We start from the raw sequence: 20,259 nt of genomic DNA on the forward strand, positions 1-20,259 counted from the left end.
GGAAAGCATGAATAAAATTTAAGTACTCATCCAGTGATAACCGCTGTTAATGTTAATATAACATTTGGATAAATTATTTTTACCGAATTGGAAGCATAATATATTGCTTTAGAATCTAACTATTGACTCAATATAATGGGCACACTTTTTTCTAGTTCCTTTAAATGTATTTGCACAAAGCGAGATTTTTAAGCTTGATTCCCTTATTCTTAGAAATCTGTATTATTTCCAGTTCTTTAAAAATAACTTTAAATAAATAAAACTATAATCAACTTGTTCAAAATTCTATCTTCATAGGCATTCACAGTTACTTTCTTGAAACACAATTCCTGAGCTAAAGGGCATACTCATTTTTGAGATTCCTGACACATATTTCCCTCCCCAAAGGCGGCATTCATGCACACCCCCACCAATGGTGGAGCAGAAATCTCATTTTGATCATCTGATCATTAAAATACAAAATCCTCCCAAAATGGCAGGTGCAATATTACAGTTTAAAATTTCACTTTATAAAGTTCAAATGCAGGAAAAACTAAATTAGCACATAGGGGTGCGCACTTTTGTAGAAGCTCCGAGGGAGACAACCAGGGGACAGCTATGGCCGGCGTCGGGAGGGGCTGGGGACGGGCGGTGCTGGATTTCTGCATGTGAGTGAGGCTGTTCATGAAACTGTGCTGATGCACTTTATCTTTGTGTATGAAGGTTCCTGATGAAAAAGCTTACATTACATCCAATATTACTTCCTTCTCTAACTTTCACAGAAAACACTGTCCTGGTAAACTGAAATTCCTAAACTAAATGCAAACAACTCTTCAAGTAGCAGAGAAATGCTGAGGGCTCAGCTAGGTGGGACCTCGATGGGAATTAGGAAAAGGGTCCCTTTTGGGAAGATGATTCCGCGAAAGCTGTGCCTTAGGTGGAAGCGGCCTGCTGGGTGCTGCTGGGGAGGTTACCTCTCCTCTGAGCAAAGAGGAGGAGCCCTTCCACAGGACACGCAGTTCTGCACTTCAGGACGCGGCAAGGTGGCTGGAGTGCAGATTGGCTCCCACCCCACCGGCCTCCGTCTGGAAACCTCTGGGCCGTGCACAACAGCAACACTGGCAGCCCTGACGGATGGCACCACCACGCACACTGGCCTAGACAAGCACAGGAACACACAGAACACACACTGGCTTGGACGGCTAGTGCCAGGGCTGCTGGGAAGCAGGTGGGCACCCCTTACCGCGTAGCCTTCTGTCTTCTTCTGGCACCATTTCAGCAGAGCATTGCGCTTCGAGCCGCCGTACTCCCGGGCCAGCGCAGCCAGAGGGTCTCTTCTTTCCACACTGGTTAGAGAGAGGAGCGCACAGTAAAGAGAAGGTGTTGATTTTTAGAGCCCTCAACGATGTAAGAAATAAGTAATCATATTAGAAAGGCAGGAGTCTAGGTCATTCCAGTAAACTCCAAAGAAAAACAACCAAATCAGTCACATTAGTAATACATTTTTATGTCTCAGGGTATGAAAGAAAAATTAGATTGTCTTTCTTGACTATTAGAAGTCTATAAATAGGTTTTTAAACAAATTTTAAGTTCATCTGCTGCTCTAGCCATCTAGCCTTTTATTTATTTACTTAAGTACAGTATCATTTTAATTAAAGATACCTATAGAAAAACTCATGGGGTAGGGCCCCACTTACATCTGCATGTCATCTAAAAGGTAGGTTAGAAGGGCATTTAAAAACACTGGATTGGCTGCTTGTGGGGGAGATGCTGGGAATGGAGATGAAGGCAAAGTCTGTAACAATTACTCAAAAGGGGGCTTTCAAACTCCACAGGTGACACTCCTGCTCCTCCGTTCTTGGTGCAGTCACTCAACTCCGAGCCCCCATTTAGACACAGGAAGTGATTTTCCAGGAGCAAGGGCTCAAGTGCCCATCCTCGATTTTTCTATAAACATCTACGGTAATTTTATGCTACCTAAAATTCCCAAATACTAAAAGGGACTTAAGGTCACACGGTTTCTTCCATGAGGAAGCCAGGGAAGGGGGATTATATTCCCATCCCACTGGAACTGCCCGCGATTTCCCGGCACCGCGTGTAGGAGAGCAGGGATGGAGGGCAGGGCATCTCTGAAGTGTCAACTGTAGCAGCGACAACGTGAGAGCAGCAGGATTTAGCCCTTGGCGTGTGCATCATCACGGCACAAGATGTTCACAGCAGTGTGGTGGGCAGTTAGACAGGCACGAGGAGAGCAAGGACGATGGGCCAGGTACAGAAGGTCTCCAGGGCAGCAAGGCCCCCGTGCCTAGCAAAGGCAAAACTGGGAAAACAAGGACCTCGCCCCCAAGTGACTTTCCTCCCCAGCATATCCCTGGTCATGCAGCTCGGACCCTCCCCTGACCGTTCCTCCCGTGGCATGTCACTAATCATGCGTAGACCCCCTTGGAGGAGGAACAAGAGGCCAAAAAGTGGCTTCATGCAACTCCGTGTGGGCCCTTGCATGACCAATCCCTTAAGCGTTAACCTCTAGGGATAACATCAGTTGTGTTTCTGCTCCAGGCCCAGAAAAGCAGCAAAAACCAGACAAGCAACTGACCTTAGGACCAGCTACAATGACAAATGACCCCCTGCCCTGGTGCCAACCCATCAGTGGAGACCATGACCCTGAAAGAGCACACCTGGAAAGGTGACAAATATTTATTGAGATCCTCCCCTGGGACTTCCCCTGAAAGCCCTTAGGATGGAGGACCAGCAAGGCCCTCTCTAGGGAGCACACCCTGCCTTTCCCCACTGGTTTCCTTGCCTCTCTCCTCCTTGAGCTCCAAGGGCCCTTCGTTTGCCTCTGTAACTTGTTTCCTGCCCCTTCTACAGCTCACTTATTCTGCCTCTGTGATTGTCTAAATAAACTTCCTCTTACAGTTTGAGTCTTGGCTCTGAATTCTTTCTTAGCCAGAACTCAAGTACCGAGGTTCCTGAACTGAAGTCCAATCTCTGGTAACAACAGCAGCACTTCTTATAATAGCAAACACTGGAAAAAACCAATGTACATCATCAGGAAAATGGATAAACTGTGGATATTTACATAATAGAATACTATATAGCAATAAAAAAACCAATGAATTACAGATGTATGTAATAACTTGAATGAATAGCAGGAACATTTTGAATTAAGAAACTCCAACAATGTTTTTATATTTCCAAAGTTGCAAATATGCCCTGGCCATGTGGCTCAGTTGGTTGGAACATCATCCCAGACACCAAAAGGGTATGGGTTTGATTCCTGGTCAGGGTACATACCTAGATTTTGGATTTGATGCCCGCTTGGGGCTAGTATGGGAGGCAAAACTCTCACATTGGTTTCTCTCAACATTGGTCTCTCTCTCTCTCTCTCTCTCTCTCTCGTCCTCTTTTTCTAAAAATCAATAATATAAATACCCTCAGGTGAGGATTAAATAAATAAATTTTAAATATGCAATTTAATTGATATACTATTTGTATTGTCTGGGTACACAAAATACATGGAGAAACTGTAAAGAAACACACACAAAGTTCAGAATGGTGGTGACCTCGGAGGAGGGCGAGGAAGGGGCAGGAGGTGCTGCACATGGCAGGGCTGACGGGAAGTTCAAAAGTGTTCATTTCCTTTTCCTTAGCCTGGAAGGCGGTGTCCAGGTTGCTCTCCATCGGGTTGATATTCCTTATACCTTACACATATTTTATTATTTTGTATCCATCCAATATTTAATAAAGATATTTTAAATGATTTAAAAGGAGTAATGGGATGATTCTAGACTGTGACAATCTGCATCAAGGTAGGGAGGTTTTAAGGAAAACTTTATACTTGAATTAAAGTTTTCTTGTATAATGTGATGCCTGCCTTTCCTTCTATCTGACACATCTGTAAACTCAAACCCACAAGTTTCTGTTAACTATGAAGTTCTGGTGATGTTGCCTGAGTTTGCTGTGCCTGGCCTGGGCTTACTCCATTTCCTAGAGATGAATGTCTAGGTCTGACAAACGAGGGAAGACTGAAATGAGTATTTGGGGAAGAGTTTCTGTATAAATGGATGACTAAACATTTACCAAACAGTTTTCTTTTAAAAACAGAGCTACCTAGATAAGATTGCAAAAAAATTAATAATAGGATGAGAACTTCCAAGGTAATTTGTATCCTGCCATTGGTTTGTCTCAGTGACATGAATATAAAAATAAGTAACTAATTAATTTCACTAATTTAAGCTTTCACGATTTAGGGTATAGTAAAAATAGCATATTAATACACAAATAGCCTTTTTGTATGCAGTTCTAGCACAAAGAAAAGAGCAACTGGAAAAAATAAAATAAAGTATAAAAGACCCATTTCAGAATAGCACTAATTTTGGTCCTTAAAACCTGTTTTGATTATTTCAATCTCTGGCACATAAACAAGACTGACATTTAATACCTGGAGCTTTAAATTAAACCTCTGAATGATATGCCTTCATTTATTTGGGCCAAAATAATGACTACACCCAAAGATATGGCAAGAGCTGAACTTACTCAGACTTTCAAAAAATCCTTTTATAATATTAATAATGGTAGTTGCAATGTCTGTTAAAAAGCCATTACTCCACCGAAGCCGGTTTGGCTCAGTGGATGGAGCGTCGGCCTGCGGACTGAAAGGTCCCAGGTTCGATTCCGGTCAAGGGCATGTTGCAGGCACATCCCCAGTGGGGGATGTGCAGGAGGCAGCTGATCGGTGTTTCTCTCTCATCGATGTTTCTAACTCTCTGTCTCTCTCCCTTCCTCTCTGTAAAAAAATCAATAAAATATATTTAAAAAAAAAAAGCCATTACTCCTAAGATAGCCAATTCTGTATACTCATCTACCTACCTATTCTTTTGTTTGTTTGATTTTTATAATTTTTTTAAATTATTGATTTCAGAGAGGAAGGGAGAGGGAGAGAGAAATAGAAACATCAATGATGAGAGAGAATCACTGATTGGCTGCCTCCTGCATGTCCCCTACTGGGGATCGAGCCCAAAACCTGGGCATGTGCCCTGACCAGGAATTGAATTGTGACCTCCTGGTTCATAGGTCGACTCTCAACCATTGATCCATACCAGCCGAGCTATCTACCTATTTTTAATATCTACCTATTTATTGAGTGAAATGCTATGGGTGTACCACAACACAAGAAGTTGAGAATGACATAAAAATGTAACACAAAGAATTTAAGATTCACTAAATTACAGTCCTAATAAGGGCGAAGGCATGCTGCTATGCACAGTGAATTAAACACCCAAATAAGTGGGAGATGCCTCAGGCAAAGAAAAGGGGTGCTGATGCCGCCAGGTGGTTAGTGAAACCTCATGCACAGATTGCCCTGGAAGGAGAGGTGCTCAGGAGTTCAAGGCCACAAGGCAGACCCTGCGGCTGGAACCTTGGCGGCATCAGAAGTGCCTGCATCAAGCTGCAAAGGCAGAGGAAGAACAGGCTTTGCTGACTGAGGGGCAGGGACATTCTGCACATGGGGGGGGGGGGGGGCCTAGCTTGAGGAGAACCGGAGACGGGTGGAATGTGGACCCACGCGGAGGTGTCTGACACGGCTGCACAGGAAGCACCCAGTGTTCCAGAGGCTGACTCCACGCGGAGAAGCAGGACATGACGGAGGGGAGGCGGTGGCAGATTTGTGAAAGCAAAGACAGCCTTTTGTGCCCACCCGGCGGTCTCTGCCCACTCCATCACCCACTCCAGCCCTCACCTCCCGCTGAAGCACCCTCTAAACAGCCTTAGCAATACCCCTCCCATTTCTTGCAGCCACTGTTTACTGTCCTACTACCACTACACACATCAAAACCAGACCTCCACACACTTGGTGGCTCCCACTGCTTTACCAAAACAAGTGCCAGCATCTGACATTGGCATTTGCACTGTGGCTCTCATCAGCCTTTCCTGGTGTGACGTCCTAAGGACCCACCTCCCAGCCCATACTGGCAGGAAGTCTACCACACACGCGCCAGACTCCCCAACCACTGCAGCCCGAGGTCCAGTCTCACTGACTAACACCACTTCCTGGCTCATGCCAGAGCGCAGACCCCTGCAGGCGCCGGCAGAACTACTGCTTCCTCTCCCCGACTTCCTGGTCCAACAGCAGCACCGAGCACCAGCTAGCTCCTTGCCCCACAGCCCTCACGTCACTCTGCATCTATCGTGCAGAGCCTCTCCCTTGCTGAAAGCAGGCACTGGGTCTTAACTGTTTTCATCCAGGAAATATGTGTAGAAGTACAGTGACCATAAGTGATGAGGAATGAGTGCTTCTCACCACTCCAACTGCTCTGAAGCCGAAAATGAAGAAACCTGTATAGACTCCCTCTCCCTTCCTCTAAGAAAGCCAACAGGTTTTAGAACAGCTAATAGAGAGAATCAATAAGCCCTGAAGCCTCGGATGTTACTCCAGACCAGATCTCTGGACTGCCATCACAATCCCTTGGGCAATAAAAATGAAAAAAACTCAAGTTGCTGAACACCCTACTCCCTATCTTTGAGTCTTCTATTGAATCCCCAAGGCTGAAAATCAGCTTGAGGTTTAAGGGGGGCGGGGAATGATGAGGAAAATAAGACATTTTTTTGGGGGGAGGGGGGAGCTAGCAGCCTGACTCTGTACCTAGTTAATCAATATCCTTAATGCACATTCCTGTTAGCCTATAATCTAGTCACTGCCCCTTCCCTAATTATCTGGTCTTGCAAGACCTATTTACCTAAATACTTAGATTTTACAGAGGCCATAAACCATGAACCACACGCAACCCCCGGAGGGGGTTATCAGTGCTGGCGCCATCCCAACACATGGGGCTTTTTGCAAAGCCCGCGAAAGGTCCGGAAGTCTGATCCTTATTTGGAGGACAAAGAAGCCAAAGGGTATAAAAAGAAAACTTCCTCCATACTGGTTTGCTCAAAATTTGGAAACAGGCTCCCCTGAGTCACGGTACTAGTACATCTGGATATAAATGGGGTTTTCCTGTATCTCCGGGTACTCCTGTGTATTTTTTGGTTGACTGGCAAATTCTGTAACAAAAGGCATAAAGGAAGGAAGACCCAAGGGCATCGGCCCACTGTCTATCTGATTTCTCACTGTTTATAACGTGGTACCTGAGTTTGCTGTGTGGCCTCAAGCCCCCGGTGGACGTGCTCAGCAGCCTCGTGCTTCCGAAGCCCAGGGCCGGGGGTCTGCTCAGCGACTCCAGGGAGGGGCTCTTGCGGAGGTAAGGGTCCGGCTTCAGGTCGTCAGCTCTTCCCTTTAGAAGACCTGTGTGCACAACAACACGATCACTACTCCCGAAGGACAGGATCTGACTGGTCATCGCACTTTTTAAAACGTGGTACCTGAGTTTGTACAGTACAATTCTCATTTTATTCCCAATGCGAATAGATAACAGATATAGTTTCTGGATAAGCAATAAAAAATGCAAATAGGGAAGTGATATTTTCTGGAAAGGACTGCTCAGGCAGGGATGACTATATAATTCAAAGGGACTAATGCCAAATTATCCCCATTTTAGAAATCATTCAGAATTTCAAGACGCACCAGAGCGCTGGACCTGCGCCCTTAGTAAGAGCCTGTGCCACTGCACAGGTCAATGCCCGCGGAGCCAGCTCTGTCCTTGCGGCCGGTACTCGGCTTTCACTGATGGGCATCTGAGAGGGGGCTGGTAGGAAGGCGCCTAAGGGACCATCAGGTCACAGGTGGCAGCAGACAGAGCTGGGAACCAAGAACGACAATTATTTTACAGGAGAAAAAGCCTGACTTTCTAAAAAGAAGCAAAGGAAGTCTTTTCAGGTTCCTCTCTGCTGTCACATTTGTCTGAGTCAAAACAGGTAACAAAGCAGGCTGATTCCAGCTGACATTTCTTAATGGGCCCCAAGGCATCGGGCGGAGAACATTCTGGGCAGTCTAGTTTGTATTTACAAAGGAAAGGGGAGCTCAGAGAATGAAGCAACCTGCTCAGTGCCACAGGCGAGCCCTCAGTCACCTCCTCGGGCACCTTAAATAGTCGTGGAAGAAAATACTATTCGTACACCTAACAGCCACCAATTATGGGGAGCTGGAAGAGCAGGGAAAACAGTGTTTACACCACTAAAGAAAACAACAAAAACACACATTAATCCCATTTCTACAGTTTCTGATGACTCAGTGTTGTCCAGCCTGAAAGCAAGCAATTTTCACATGTAATCCTTCTCGGATAGTAAACAGAAGCACCCGGCAGACAGTGCCAGGTGGGGCAGACAGTGCCAGGTGGGGAGCGGGGCGTTGCCAACGAACTAGTCACTTGGAGGCAATGGCTGCTGTGGTCTCAGCGTCAGCATTTACCTGGTCAATTAGAAGGCTTTCTCTACACAAATAGGAATTTTAAAGCTGGAAGAACGGAAAAGACACAAATATTGTGACCAAAAGCTCACCTACTACACTTGAAATGGTTAAGATAATAAATACTATGTCATAGGTATTTACCACAGTCAAAGCCACACGAGCCTGAGACGCCCAGCACTGTGCCTGCAGGCAAGCGGCTCCCGTCACACCACTCAGCGCGTGCAGAAGGCAGGCCGGCAGGCGCCCAGTGCTCTGCTTTGACCTCCCTCCATTCCTCGGAGGGTCACTCGGTTGGCACAGGAATAGCTACCTGCTCTGGGCCTCACTCACCCCTTCTCTGTTTTCCTCACTCTGCCAACCTTGGACTACCCACTGGTCCTTGGTCACCATTTCCTTCTTCCTGGCATCATTACTATGAAGCGAAATCCTTTGTAAGCCTTTATCATTCCTTTATGAAGCTGTGAATCAGAGCAATCACCAGCCTCATGACCGAAAGGCCACACTGGGGGAGAAGATGAGGAAAACTCGCATCCTGGTCCTGCAGCCGTGTAAAATCCATAGGGCTGGTCTCTCACATGTCAGCTGCAGCGCACAGGCCCAGGTAACCTGAAATTCTCAATGTCGGTATTTATCTCAGTCTAAAACCCTTAATTCCGTGAACAAGAAAACAGAACTCAGAAGGGAAAAAATAAGGTAGTAAGGTAAAAGAACTTACAAAGAGTAAAACTTATCTCATAGAAACAACTATTTTCAGAATTAAATCTGTCCACGTGTGACCATGATCCAAAAGAAGTGCAGTAGGAATGTACTTTTATTCACACCATGTTACAGAAGTTCTATCTTAACTTAAGAGCAAAGGACTTCTACCTATGCGATCCGATATTTGGCTTTCTCTCCTTCCGACAGGCACTAGTAAATAGCCAGTTAATGTTCTTGTCATTTTTGCTTCCTCATAACAGTGACCACGCAGACACAGAGATAAATGGCTCAGGTGTGTAGTCTGGACAACCTTCACATGCTGCTACGGTCTCTGTCCTGCAGGTGAGCCGATGTGCAGAGACAGTGGGCCCGGTGACAAGAGCGACTGTGCTGCAGCACTAGGCCCCGGGGCCAAGTCCACTCAACCCTTGCAGCCGTCTACTGGGCAGACAGCATTCTCTGCACTTTGGAGAGGAGGGAGCACAGCACAGAGGTGGCATAACATGGCCACAGCCAGGCTGCAGGTGGCAGTGCCAGGCTCAAACCCAGCAGTCCCACTCCTGGGTCCCCTGTAACCGAGTGCCTCATAAGCGTGTGCCCTGTAACCGTGTGCCCCGTAATTGAGTGCCCCATAACCGAGTGCCCCATAACCGTGTGCCCCGTAACCGAGTGCCCCGTAACCGTGTTCCCCGTAACCGAGTGCCCCATAACTGAATGCCCTGTACCGAGTGCCCCATAACCGTGTTCCCCGTAAGCGTGTGCCCCGTAACTCTGCGTGGCTTTCAGCGGGGGAGGCATAGCAGGAGTGAACATGTGACACTGAGAACTACAGCTACAACCAGCACTTCCTTGTCAAGATGTGACTTTCAACAAAGACAAAAATATCTCAAAAGTCATATTTTAGAAATTATGGAAGCAATAGACTGTCAGAATCAGATCTAAGTTTTTTCTTAAAATACTTTTTTTATTTTCCTGAGATTCAGTATAAAACACACACACACACACACACACACACACACACACACACACACACAGCTCCCACAGCCGGACGCTGCTCCGGAGCCCTGACAGGGAGAAGGGCACCGCACAGGAAGCAGGCTCTCACCCCTCATCACACACACTGAGAGCTTGAAATCATCTGGAATAAACGCCATGGACTATTTTTCTAAGCTTGGTTCATGCTAAGAAAAGGGAACCCCACAAAAAAGTAAGTGATCACGTTGAAGACGATTTACCTGAGAGGGGAAGGTCGGGAAGGTCCAAGCGCTGGGCCACTCCTTTGCTGGCTGTGCGAACGCCGCTGTAGGTTGAGTGCCTCTACAAAACCAAAGGGCACAGCAGCACAGGTGAACTTGTGACATCAGGACCAGCTCAGGCCAGGTGTGTGCGCACATGTATGTACACGGTTCTCAAGCTCATCAGAGTCACCAGAGGAGCTTTTACAACAACGTATTAGTGTGAAAGACAATAAATGCACTTGGCATGATCCTCAAAAGGTCCAGAGAAGACACGTAGCTAAAGGGAAGTCTGCCTTTCCCGTTCCTCTCCCTGGGGGTAATCATTATTTTATTTAATTTTTTAAAAAGTTTTTTATTGATTTTAGAGAGAGGAAAGAAGATGGAGTGAGGGAAATATCAATGATGAGAATCACTGATTGGCTGACTCCTGCACACCCCACACTAGGGATCGAGCCCGCAACCCAGGCATGTGCCCTGACCAGGAATCCAACCGTGACTTCTTGATTCATGGGTCAATGCTCAAACACTGAGCCACACTGACTGGGCACGTGTAAATATTATTAATCAGCTTTGTGAATATCTTCCTGGAATATTCTATGCATATTCAAGGATATGTGTAAAAACACTGTTTCTTAATGGCTAACAGATATATGAAAAGATTAGTAGCCCGGTGCACAAAATTCGTGCACATTAAAAGGGAATTAATTGCCCTAACTGGTTTGGCTCAGTGGATAGAGCATCGGCCTGCAGACTCAAGGGTCCCAGGTTCGATTCCGGTCAAGGGCATGTACCTTGGTTGCGGGCACATCTCCAGTGGGGAGTGTGCAGGAGGCAGCTGATCGATGTTTCTCTCTCATCGATGTTTCTAACTCTCTATCCCTCTCCCTTCCTCTCTGTAAAAAAATCAATAAAATATTTTTTTTTAAAAAGGGAATTAATTAGCGGAGATATTTTAATATTGCTATTTGCCCTTTCTCTATAATAGAAGTGTGAGAGATGAAAGGAAATTAGTAAAATGTATATGAAAATAATATATAAATTTATTAATAAATAAACAGTAACAAAAGGATATAACAATAACAGAGGCATGATATAAAAACGACAAAAACATGATATGAAAACAACAAAAATATGATATAAAAACAACAGTGGTTCTCAACCTTGGCTGCACATTAGAATCACCTGGGAATCTTTTTAAAATTCTGACACCAGGAAAGGGTACCTGTTAATGACAGCATCGATCTTAGTGCAGGAGAAGCAGAGTGCTGCATGTTATTTATCACATCAAAAGCCCTGGTCTTAAAAAGGAAGGAACACTTCCAAGCTTCTTTAATGAGGCCAGCATTATCCTCATTCCAAAACCAGATAAAGACACTACAAAGAAAGAATTACAGGCCAATATCCCTGATGAACACAGATGCTAAAATCCTCAACAAAATATTAGTAAATCAGATCCAGCAATATACTGAAAAGATCATACACCATGACCAACTGGGATTTATTCCAGGGATACGAGTCTGGTACAATATTCAATAAACAATGCAAATCAACAAATGCGACGCATCACATAAACAAATTGAAAGTCAAAAATCACATGATCATAACAAGTAGATGCAGATAAAGCATTCGACAAATTCTAACACCCATTTTTGATAAAAACTCTCAGCAAAATGGGAAAAGAGGGAGCATATCTCAACATGATAAAGGCCTATATGACAAACCTACAGCCAACATCATACTCAGTGGGCAAAAACTAAAACTATTTCCCCTAAGAACAGGAACAAGACAGGGATGTCTGCTTCCACAACTCTTATTCAACATAGTACTGGAAGTCCCAGCCACAGCAATCAGACAAGAAGAAGAAGAAATAAAAGGCATCCAAATTGGAAAGGAGGAAGTAAAACTCTCATTATTCCCAGATGACATGATATTTATATAAAAAATCCTAAAGACTCTACCAAAAACTACTAGAGTTAATAAAGGAATTCAGCAATGAAGCAGAATATAAAATCAACATCCACAAATAGGTGTCTTTTTTTATATACCGATAATGAATTCTCAGAAAGAGAAACAAACAAAACAAAACAAAAAATCCCATTTACCATGCCACAAAAAAAGTAAGATACTTAGAAATAAACTTAACCAAGGAGGTAAAAGACTTGTAGTTGGAAAACTACAGGACATTGAAAATAGAGATAGAAGAAGATGTAAACAAGTGGAAGAGTATTCCATGTTCATGGACTGGTATAATTAACATCATTAAAATGTCCATACTACCCAAGACAATCTACAGATTCAATGCAATCCCTATTAAAATACCAACAGCATATTTCACAGTGCTAGAACAAATACTCCAGGAACTTATATGGAATCAAAAAAAGACCCCAAATAGCTGCAGCAATTTTGAAGAAGAAGAAAAACAAAGATGGAGGAATCACAATACCAGATTTCAAATTATACTACAAAGCCACTGTACTCAAAACAGGCTGGTACTGGCACAAGAACAGGCATATAGATGAATGGAACAGAACAGAGACCCCAGTTAATATTTGACAAAGGAGGCAAGAGCATACAGTGGAGTCAATACAGTCTGTTCAATAAATGGTGTTGAGAAAATTGGACAGATACAAGGCAAAAAATAAATGTAACTAGACCAGCAACACACACAAGAATAAACTCAAAATGGATAAAAGACTTGAATGTAAGTCAGGGAACCATAAAAATCCCAGAAGAAACCATAGGCAGCAAAATCTCAGACACCTCTCATAGCAATATGTTTACAGATTCATCTCCTAGGGCAAAGGAAACTAGGGATAAAACAAACAAATGGGACTACATCAAAATAAGAAGCTTCTGCACAGCAAAAGAAACCATAAAAATGAAAAGGGAGCCCACTGTATGGGAGGAAATATTTGGCAATGATACATCTGATAAAGGGTTAATATCCAAAATATATAAGGAACTCATACAACTTAACAAAAGGAATAACAAACAATCCAATTGAAAAATGGGCAAAGGTCCTAAATAGACACTTCTCCAAAGAGGACATACAGATGGCCAAGAGACATATGGAAAAATGCTCAAAGTCACTGATCATCAGCGAGATGCAAATTAAAATAACAATGAGGTATCACCTCATGCCTGTCAGAATGGCTACCATCAACAAATCAAATGACAAGTGCTGGTGAGGATGTGGAGAAAAGGGAACCCTAGTGCACTGCTGGTGGGAATGCAGACTGGTGCAGCCACTGTGGAAAACAGTATGGAGTTTCCTCAAAAAATTAAATATGGAACTGACATTTGACCCAGTGATCCCACTTCTGTGAATATATCCTAAGAAACCAAAACACAATCAGAAAGAATGTATGCACCCTTATGTTCATAGCAGCGCAATTTACAATAGCTAAGTCTGGAAACAGCCCAAGTGCCCATCAGTAGATGAGTGGATAAAAAGGCTGTGGTACATTTACACCATGGGATACTATGCAGCAGTAAAAAAGAAGGATCTCTTACCCTTTGAGACAGCATGGAGGGACCTGGAGAGTATCATGCTAAGTGAAATAAGCCAGTCATAGAAAGACAAGTATCACATGATCTCACTCATGTGGAATCTAAGTAACAAAATAAACTAATGAACGGGGTGGATCCGGAGACATGGAAGCATGGAACAGAGTGCGGAATCTCGGAGGGAAGGCGGGGGGAGGGTGAGTGGTGGGAGGTAACCAACTAAAGACCTTGTGTGCACATATGCATGGCCCATGGACACAGACAATAGGGTGCTGAAGGCCTGGGGCAGGGAGTGGGGTGGGCCGGAGGGGTCAGGGGTCAATGGGGGGAAATGGGGGACATATGTAATACTTTCAACAATAACTATTTTTTAAAAAGTGTTTTTTAAAAATAAATAAATAAATAAATAAACGAACAAACAAACATATATAAAAGAAAAACCCTGGTCTTAGAAAATGCCAAGAAGCTTTGGTCTGAATCCATCAGAAAACAGCATAGATGGCAGGTTGCATCTAGTGAGCTCCTTAGAATTTATAAATTGTAAACATTCCCTCGGAGGGCATTTTAGAAAAAACAATTCTTTGAGAAAAACATCTAGTTCAATGTTCATTTCTAGTAAAAATTACAATCTTCATTTAATTGAAAACTTCAAGTGTCATCTTATGGGAAAAAAGAAGTTACCAAAATTGTATGAAGTTTATAGTGTCTCTCTTGGACCTTTATTAGGCATTAAAAGTGTAAATTTTAATTAAAATTAAACTAGTATTGCCCGGCCGGCATAGCTCAGTGGTTGAGCATCGACCTATGAACCAGAAGATCATGGTTCGATTCTGGGTTGGGCACATGCCTAGGTTGCGGGCTTGATCCCCAGTGTGGGCGTACAGGAGGCAGCCGATAAATGATTCTCTCTCATCATTGATGTTTCTATCTCTCTCTCCCTCTTCCTTCCTCTTTGAAATCCAAAAAAATATATTTAAAAAAGAAAGTTAAACTATTACTACTTTAGGTTTATTAAAAATGTTTAACCTGCCTCAAAAAATAAACCAATTGGTTTTTACTCCCTTTTGTTGCTCATGTGGAAGACACGGTTATCACACGCTGACACAGACCACCACCCACACGCAATCCTCTTCTATACCTGCATTGGAGAAACAGCGGCCGCCGGGGCCGTCCTCACTGGTATTCCGCTCAAGGGGCTTCTCGGGGGCTTATGGACAGAAACATTCTGTCCAGCTCCACCTGCAAGAGATGGAAACGTTTATATGTTGGTGAGTTCAAAATCAAAAATAATAGTTCCTGACTTGTTACTTTTTTGGCGATTAAAAATGTATGCCATGCTGTTTATAAAGTATTATGTCTACTCTTTTCTCCTTTTCCTCTGTGGATGAGTGTTGAATTGGACAGTGAGAGGGGAGCAATGAACTAAGTTGTGTTGCTCTTAGACACAGGACACATGAGGACCCAATGCAATAAGGAACAGGAAAATTCTTGCATAAACCACCTTTAATTCATTTCCCATCTTCATAGACTGAATGTAGTCACGGGGATTTCCTATCTTTCAACATCTGTAGTCTAATCTACAGTCTAACTTAGTCTAACTTAGCTGTCTAATCTGTAGTCTAACTTAGCTGCAAACTATTTTAACAGAAATAACCAAGAACATCCTAAGATCAGCTATTACTCCAGTCTCCCAATACCATAAGCATATTTCTTGAGTGAAGAAATACATTGTTATTTTTATATTTATGTGTATAGAGAGTATAGATATACATTTTTTCTTATATGTGGGTAACAGTGGATAAAGGTGACATTTCCAGAAAGAGGTGGGCTGTACAAAATCAGGAATGACAGATCCCATGGGGGTCCTACGTAAGACAAGACCAGGTGCAGAAAAGTCCAACTGCATGTTGCAGGATGAGGCGGGCCAGGGTATCAACCAGCGCGCCGACCCCCAGGAGGCAAGACCTCACTTCCTAGGAGGTGAAGGCTCTGGCCGACCGCAGACCACAGAAGGCAAATAAAACAACAGTGACCTGATTTTTATGGACAGAGCGGAAAAGGAAGGTGAGGAGGCAGGAGCAGGCAAGGAGGTGGGGAGGGAGACTGCCCATGGCCAGCTCACTGCAGCTGCAGCATGTCTTTCCTGTACAGAGGCTTCCTGTGGAACGATCTAGAACAGTGGTTCTCAACCTTCTGGCCCTTTAAATACAGTTCCTCATGTTGTGACCCAACCATAAAATTATTTTTGTTGCTACTTCATAACTGTAATGTTGCTACTGTTATGAATCGTAATGTAAATATCTGATATGCAGGATGGTCTTAGGCGACCCCTGTGAAAGGGTCATTCGACCGCCAAAGGGTTCGCGACCCACAGGTTGAGAACTGCTGATCTAGAAGAACCCTTGTGGTTGTGCCAATTTGGGGTCAGTGTGGAGTAGAGACAGGCTTGATATTTGGGGCCTTGGTCTGAATTGAGTTTTGCTTATAAAACAAAACGATTAAATACCTGGGTGTCCCAAGTCAAAGGACTTGATAAGGGACTTCACGGTGGTCGCGGGCTCCAAAGGCGCTGTGGAGGCTCTGCTGACAAAGACGCCGGGCCAGCGGCCGGGGGCATCAGCCTCGGGCTCCGACTCCGCACGCACAGGTCTGCACGGCAAAGAGCAAGTCAGTCGCAAAGGTGGAGGGTGTTCGTGGGGAAAGACGCGGAAGAGAACAGAACGGATGTGGAGGAGATACACAGATCTGGAAGGAGAGCCCACATTTGAAATCTTGTTCTGCACCATTTGTGTCTTTGGAAATAAGGTAGGTGCTGCTCTCAATTTTTATCAACGATGTTTTCTTGGGAATGGCCAGAAATAGTATTTTAAGATGTAGAAATAAAAAAAATGTGAGTCTATTCTGTAAACTGTAAAAAAAAATACACAAATATTATTCATCATAAATACTTAGTTTACTGTCCATGGTGACGACAGTAAATTGGCTTGTGACGACAGTAAATTGGCTTGTCCTGGCCCACAAAGGTTGGGAAGGTGACACCTCAGGACTCCCTGCAACTAGGATTTCAGATGTGATTTAGGGTCCACCAGTCAGCAAGATGTGGCCTGGCCTGGAGTGGACAGCGCTGGGGAAGAGGGATGGGGTCCTCGGGCTGAGGCAGGCTGCAGCAGAGGCGAGCTGCCTGCCAGGCAGGCTCCCCATGCTCAGGCTCCCCACGCTCAGGCTCCCAGCGGTAGGGATCCCCGGGCTAAAGCTCCCATTCACAGTGAGGTAGCAGTGCCCTGGTCGCTCCGTCCTGCGCTGTGACTTTGGGGAGTTGTCCCTGGAAGCTCCGCTAGAATCTGTCGTCAGCCTCCCAACAATCCTGCAAGCCATTTAATACCTTCCTGCTCGACTAACCAGACAATGATCTATTATTACAGCAGAATCCTGACTCCTACACCATTTGCCCTCCAGGAGCCAGGCGGGAATGGTATTCTAGAACAAGTAACACTGCGATGCTGCACAAGGCGAAGCTTCTACTCCCATCCAAGCTTTCCTGGCAAGTTCTGAATGTGGTTTCTGAATTCAAGCACAGACTCATTGAAGTGTTTTAAAGATAGATCATCAGATTCAACCCTCTCACGCACAGCTTCCTCACCCAGTGCACAGCTTCCTCACCCAGTGGATGTTAGCATTGTCATTTAATCTCCCTGGGAATGACCTCCCAATCTCCTACTTTCTAAACCACTGCTCTTTTTATTATATCAAATTGTTTGCAAGATGATGACTAATTTATGAGAATGGCTCAAAAAGAATATTTCTAGGAGTATATTTTAATAAGGTCAGTGAAAGTTTAAAATATTTACTTGCTGACATTTTTTAAAAATGAATCTAGCTACTCATAAGCTTCTGCAATTGAATTTACTTGTCCTTAATTCTCAAAGCTTTCCCCTGCAGATCTGCAATCAACGTGAACAGAATGAATTTAAGTGAAACAGAACTTAAAACACTTACATCACACTGCTCTACACTTTCCTCTCCGTGGCCCCTTCTTTTGGGTGGAAAAAAAAATCAGTAAACTTATGACATCTTTGGAAGAACAGAGTAGGCATTTCAGAAACTGGTAGGGGGTTGGGTTTAATTATTACTTTATGGAATGGGCTTGGTTTCTTATTTTATTTTCCCCATGTGTTACACAGTATAAAATTAAGTGGCGTATGTGCAGAAAGAGAGTAACATCAGGTTAGGTAGGAGCAGAAAAAATATCTCCTCTCTCTGTCCCAGACATTCTCAGGCAGGTGAGAAACAAAGTGGGCCACCCTCTTACCCATCCATTGAAACAACCTGCCAACTCATTATGGTTTTAATTTGCATCTCTGATGATTAGTGACATGGAGAGTCTTTTCTTGTCTCTTGGCCTCGGTATGTCCTCTTTGGAGAAGTGTCTATTTAGGTCCTTTGCCCATTTTTAAATGATATCACCTCACACCTGTCAGAATCAACAAACAAGTGCTGACGAGGATGTGGAGAAAAGGGAACCCTCATGCACTGCTGGTGGGAATGCAATTTGGTGCAGCCACTATGGAAAACTGTATGGAGTTTCCTAAAAAAGTTAAAATAGAACTGTCTTATGACATAGCAATTCCACTTCTGGGTAAATATCTGAAAATCAAAAACAATTCAAAAGAATGTGATCCCTATATTCATTGCAGCATTATTTTTTAAAATATGTTTTTATTGATTTCAGAGAGGAAGTGAGAGGGATAGAAACATCAATGATAAGAGAGAATCATTGATTAGCTGCCTTCTGCATGCCCCCTACTGGGGATCGAGCCCGCAGCCTGGGCATGTGCCCTTGACTGGACTCGAACCTGGGTCCCTTCAGTCTGCAGGCCAACGCTCTATCCACTGAGCCAAACCAGTTAGGGCTGCAGCACTATTTACAATAGCCAAGCTATGGAAGCAACCCAAGTGCCCATCAATACATGAGTTGTGGTACATATTTACCAAAGAATATTACTCGGCATAAAAAAGAATGAAATCTTACCAGTTGTGACAGCATGGATGGGCCCACAGGGTATTATGCTAAGTGAAATAAGCCAGTCAGAGAAAGACAAATACCATATAACTTCACTTATATGTGGAATCTAATGAACAAAATAAAGGAACAAACAAAACAGAAACAATACAGAAACAAACATAAATAGATACAGAAAACAGACTAATGGTTGCCAGAGAGAAGGAGGGTTGGAGGACTGGGTTAACAAGGTGAAGGGATTGAGAAGTACAGATTAGTGGGTATAAAATATGGGGTTGTAAATTACAGCATAGGAAATATAGTCAACAACATTGTAATAACTATGTATGGTGCCAATTGGGTACTGGAAATATCAGGGGACCACTTTATAAAGTATATGATTGTCTAACCACTGTACTGTACACCTGAAACTAATACAAAATAAAATTGAATGTAAACTGCAATTGAAAATTTTTTTAAAATTAAAAATAAATACTTGCTACCAAAAGGCCTTGTAGAAACTTAGGGCACCCCTCCTAAAAGGAAGATCACTTAAAAAATTCATTTTCATTTCATTCCTTGATAATAAGGACAACATAAAAACCCTACATCTACTGAAGTATTCCCTTCAATTACCCAAGTTTCTCTGTGATTCAAAACATCAAATGATAAGTCAGAAAACTCGTTCAGACACTATTAGAAAAGTGCAAGACTTCAAGAACAGTTCTCAGTCCCTGTGCCTTCAGATAGCCAAAGACCCAATCAGTCCACAGGCTAGAACAGGAGTCAGTATGAGAAAACTCTGCAGGTTTAAGTGGATTAGAGAAGCTACTGGTCTAAATACTAACCGTGTTACATAACAGTGATATATATATGTGTGTGTGTGTGTGTGTGTGTGTGTGTGTGCGCGCGCAGACTTACAAAGCCTGAATTGAAGAACAGTTAGTATTTTAATCATAAACAGGCTTGAAATTCATTACACCAGTCTGTCTTAGAATTATTTGGGATCAACCAGTAACAACACCATTAATAAATGAAGTAGATTTGACCCCTGATCATGGGTTTGAATTGCACAGGTCCAGTTAGACATGGATTATCTACACTAATAAAAGAGAAAGATGCAAATTAACCATCACTCCATCACTATGCTACGACCACCAGCCAATCAGGAGCGAGTATGCAAATTAACCCAACTAAGATGGTGGCGGCCACGGAGCTGGAGTGAGCAGGTTTGGGTTGCCCCCGGCAATGGAGGAAGCCAAGCATCCCACCTGCCCTGGCTAGCCCTGGGCTCTGCTCAAGGCTACAAAGTTTCAATTATAGAAGATAAATAAATCCAAGGTACCTGCTTCCAGCCCACTGGCCTCTGCTCAAGGAGGCACCGGAAAAAAAAAAAAAAGAAAAGAAAAAGGAGAGGCCGGGAGCTTGGGTTGGTGGGGGGCGTGGCCAGCCTGAAAACAGCCATCAGCCCCTCACCCAGGCTGGCC

At 43.7% G+C, this 20,259-nt stretch overlaps 1 protein-coding gene across 1 annotated transcript in view; it reads right to left on the reverse strand.

Moving 5' to 3' along the window:
* The window catches only part of SPECC1 (sperm antigen with calponin homology and coiled-coil domains 1), a 98,066-nt gene that overhangs the window by 35,590 nt on the left and 42,217 nt on the right, over positions 1 to 20,259 (reverse strand). Inside the window, exons 6-10 of the mRNA XM_023764858.1 lie at positions 16,280 to 16,422; positions 14,912 to 15,012; positions 10,264 to 10,345; positions 7,111 to 7,267; positions 1,223 to 1,325 (exon numbers count right to left, since the gene is read on the reverse strand). Of these exons, the coding sequence (XP_023620626.1) occupies positions 1,223 to 1,325; positions 7,111 to 7,267; positions 10,264 to 10,345; positions 14,912 to 15,012; positions 16,280 to 16,422 (586 nt within the window). The remainder of the gene's footprint in view (positions 1 to 1,222; positions 1,326 to 7,110; positions 7,268 to 10,263; positions 10,346 to 14,911; positions 15,013 to 16,279; positions 16,423 to 20,259) is intronic.

Source organism: Myotis lucifugus, unplaced genomic scaffold (genome assembly GCF_000147115.1).
Source record: "Myotis lucifugus unplaced genomic scaffold, Myoluc2.0 scaffold_355, whole genome shotgun sequence".
NCBI classification, from domain to species: domain Eukaryota; kingdom Metazoa; phylum Chordata; class Mammalia; order Chiroptera; family Vespertilionidae; genus Myotis; species Myotis lucifugus.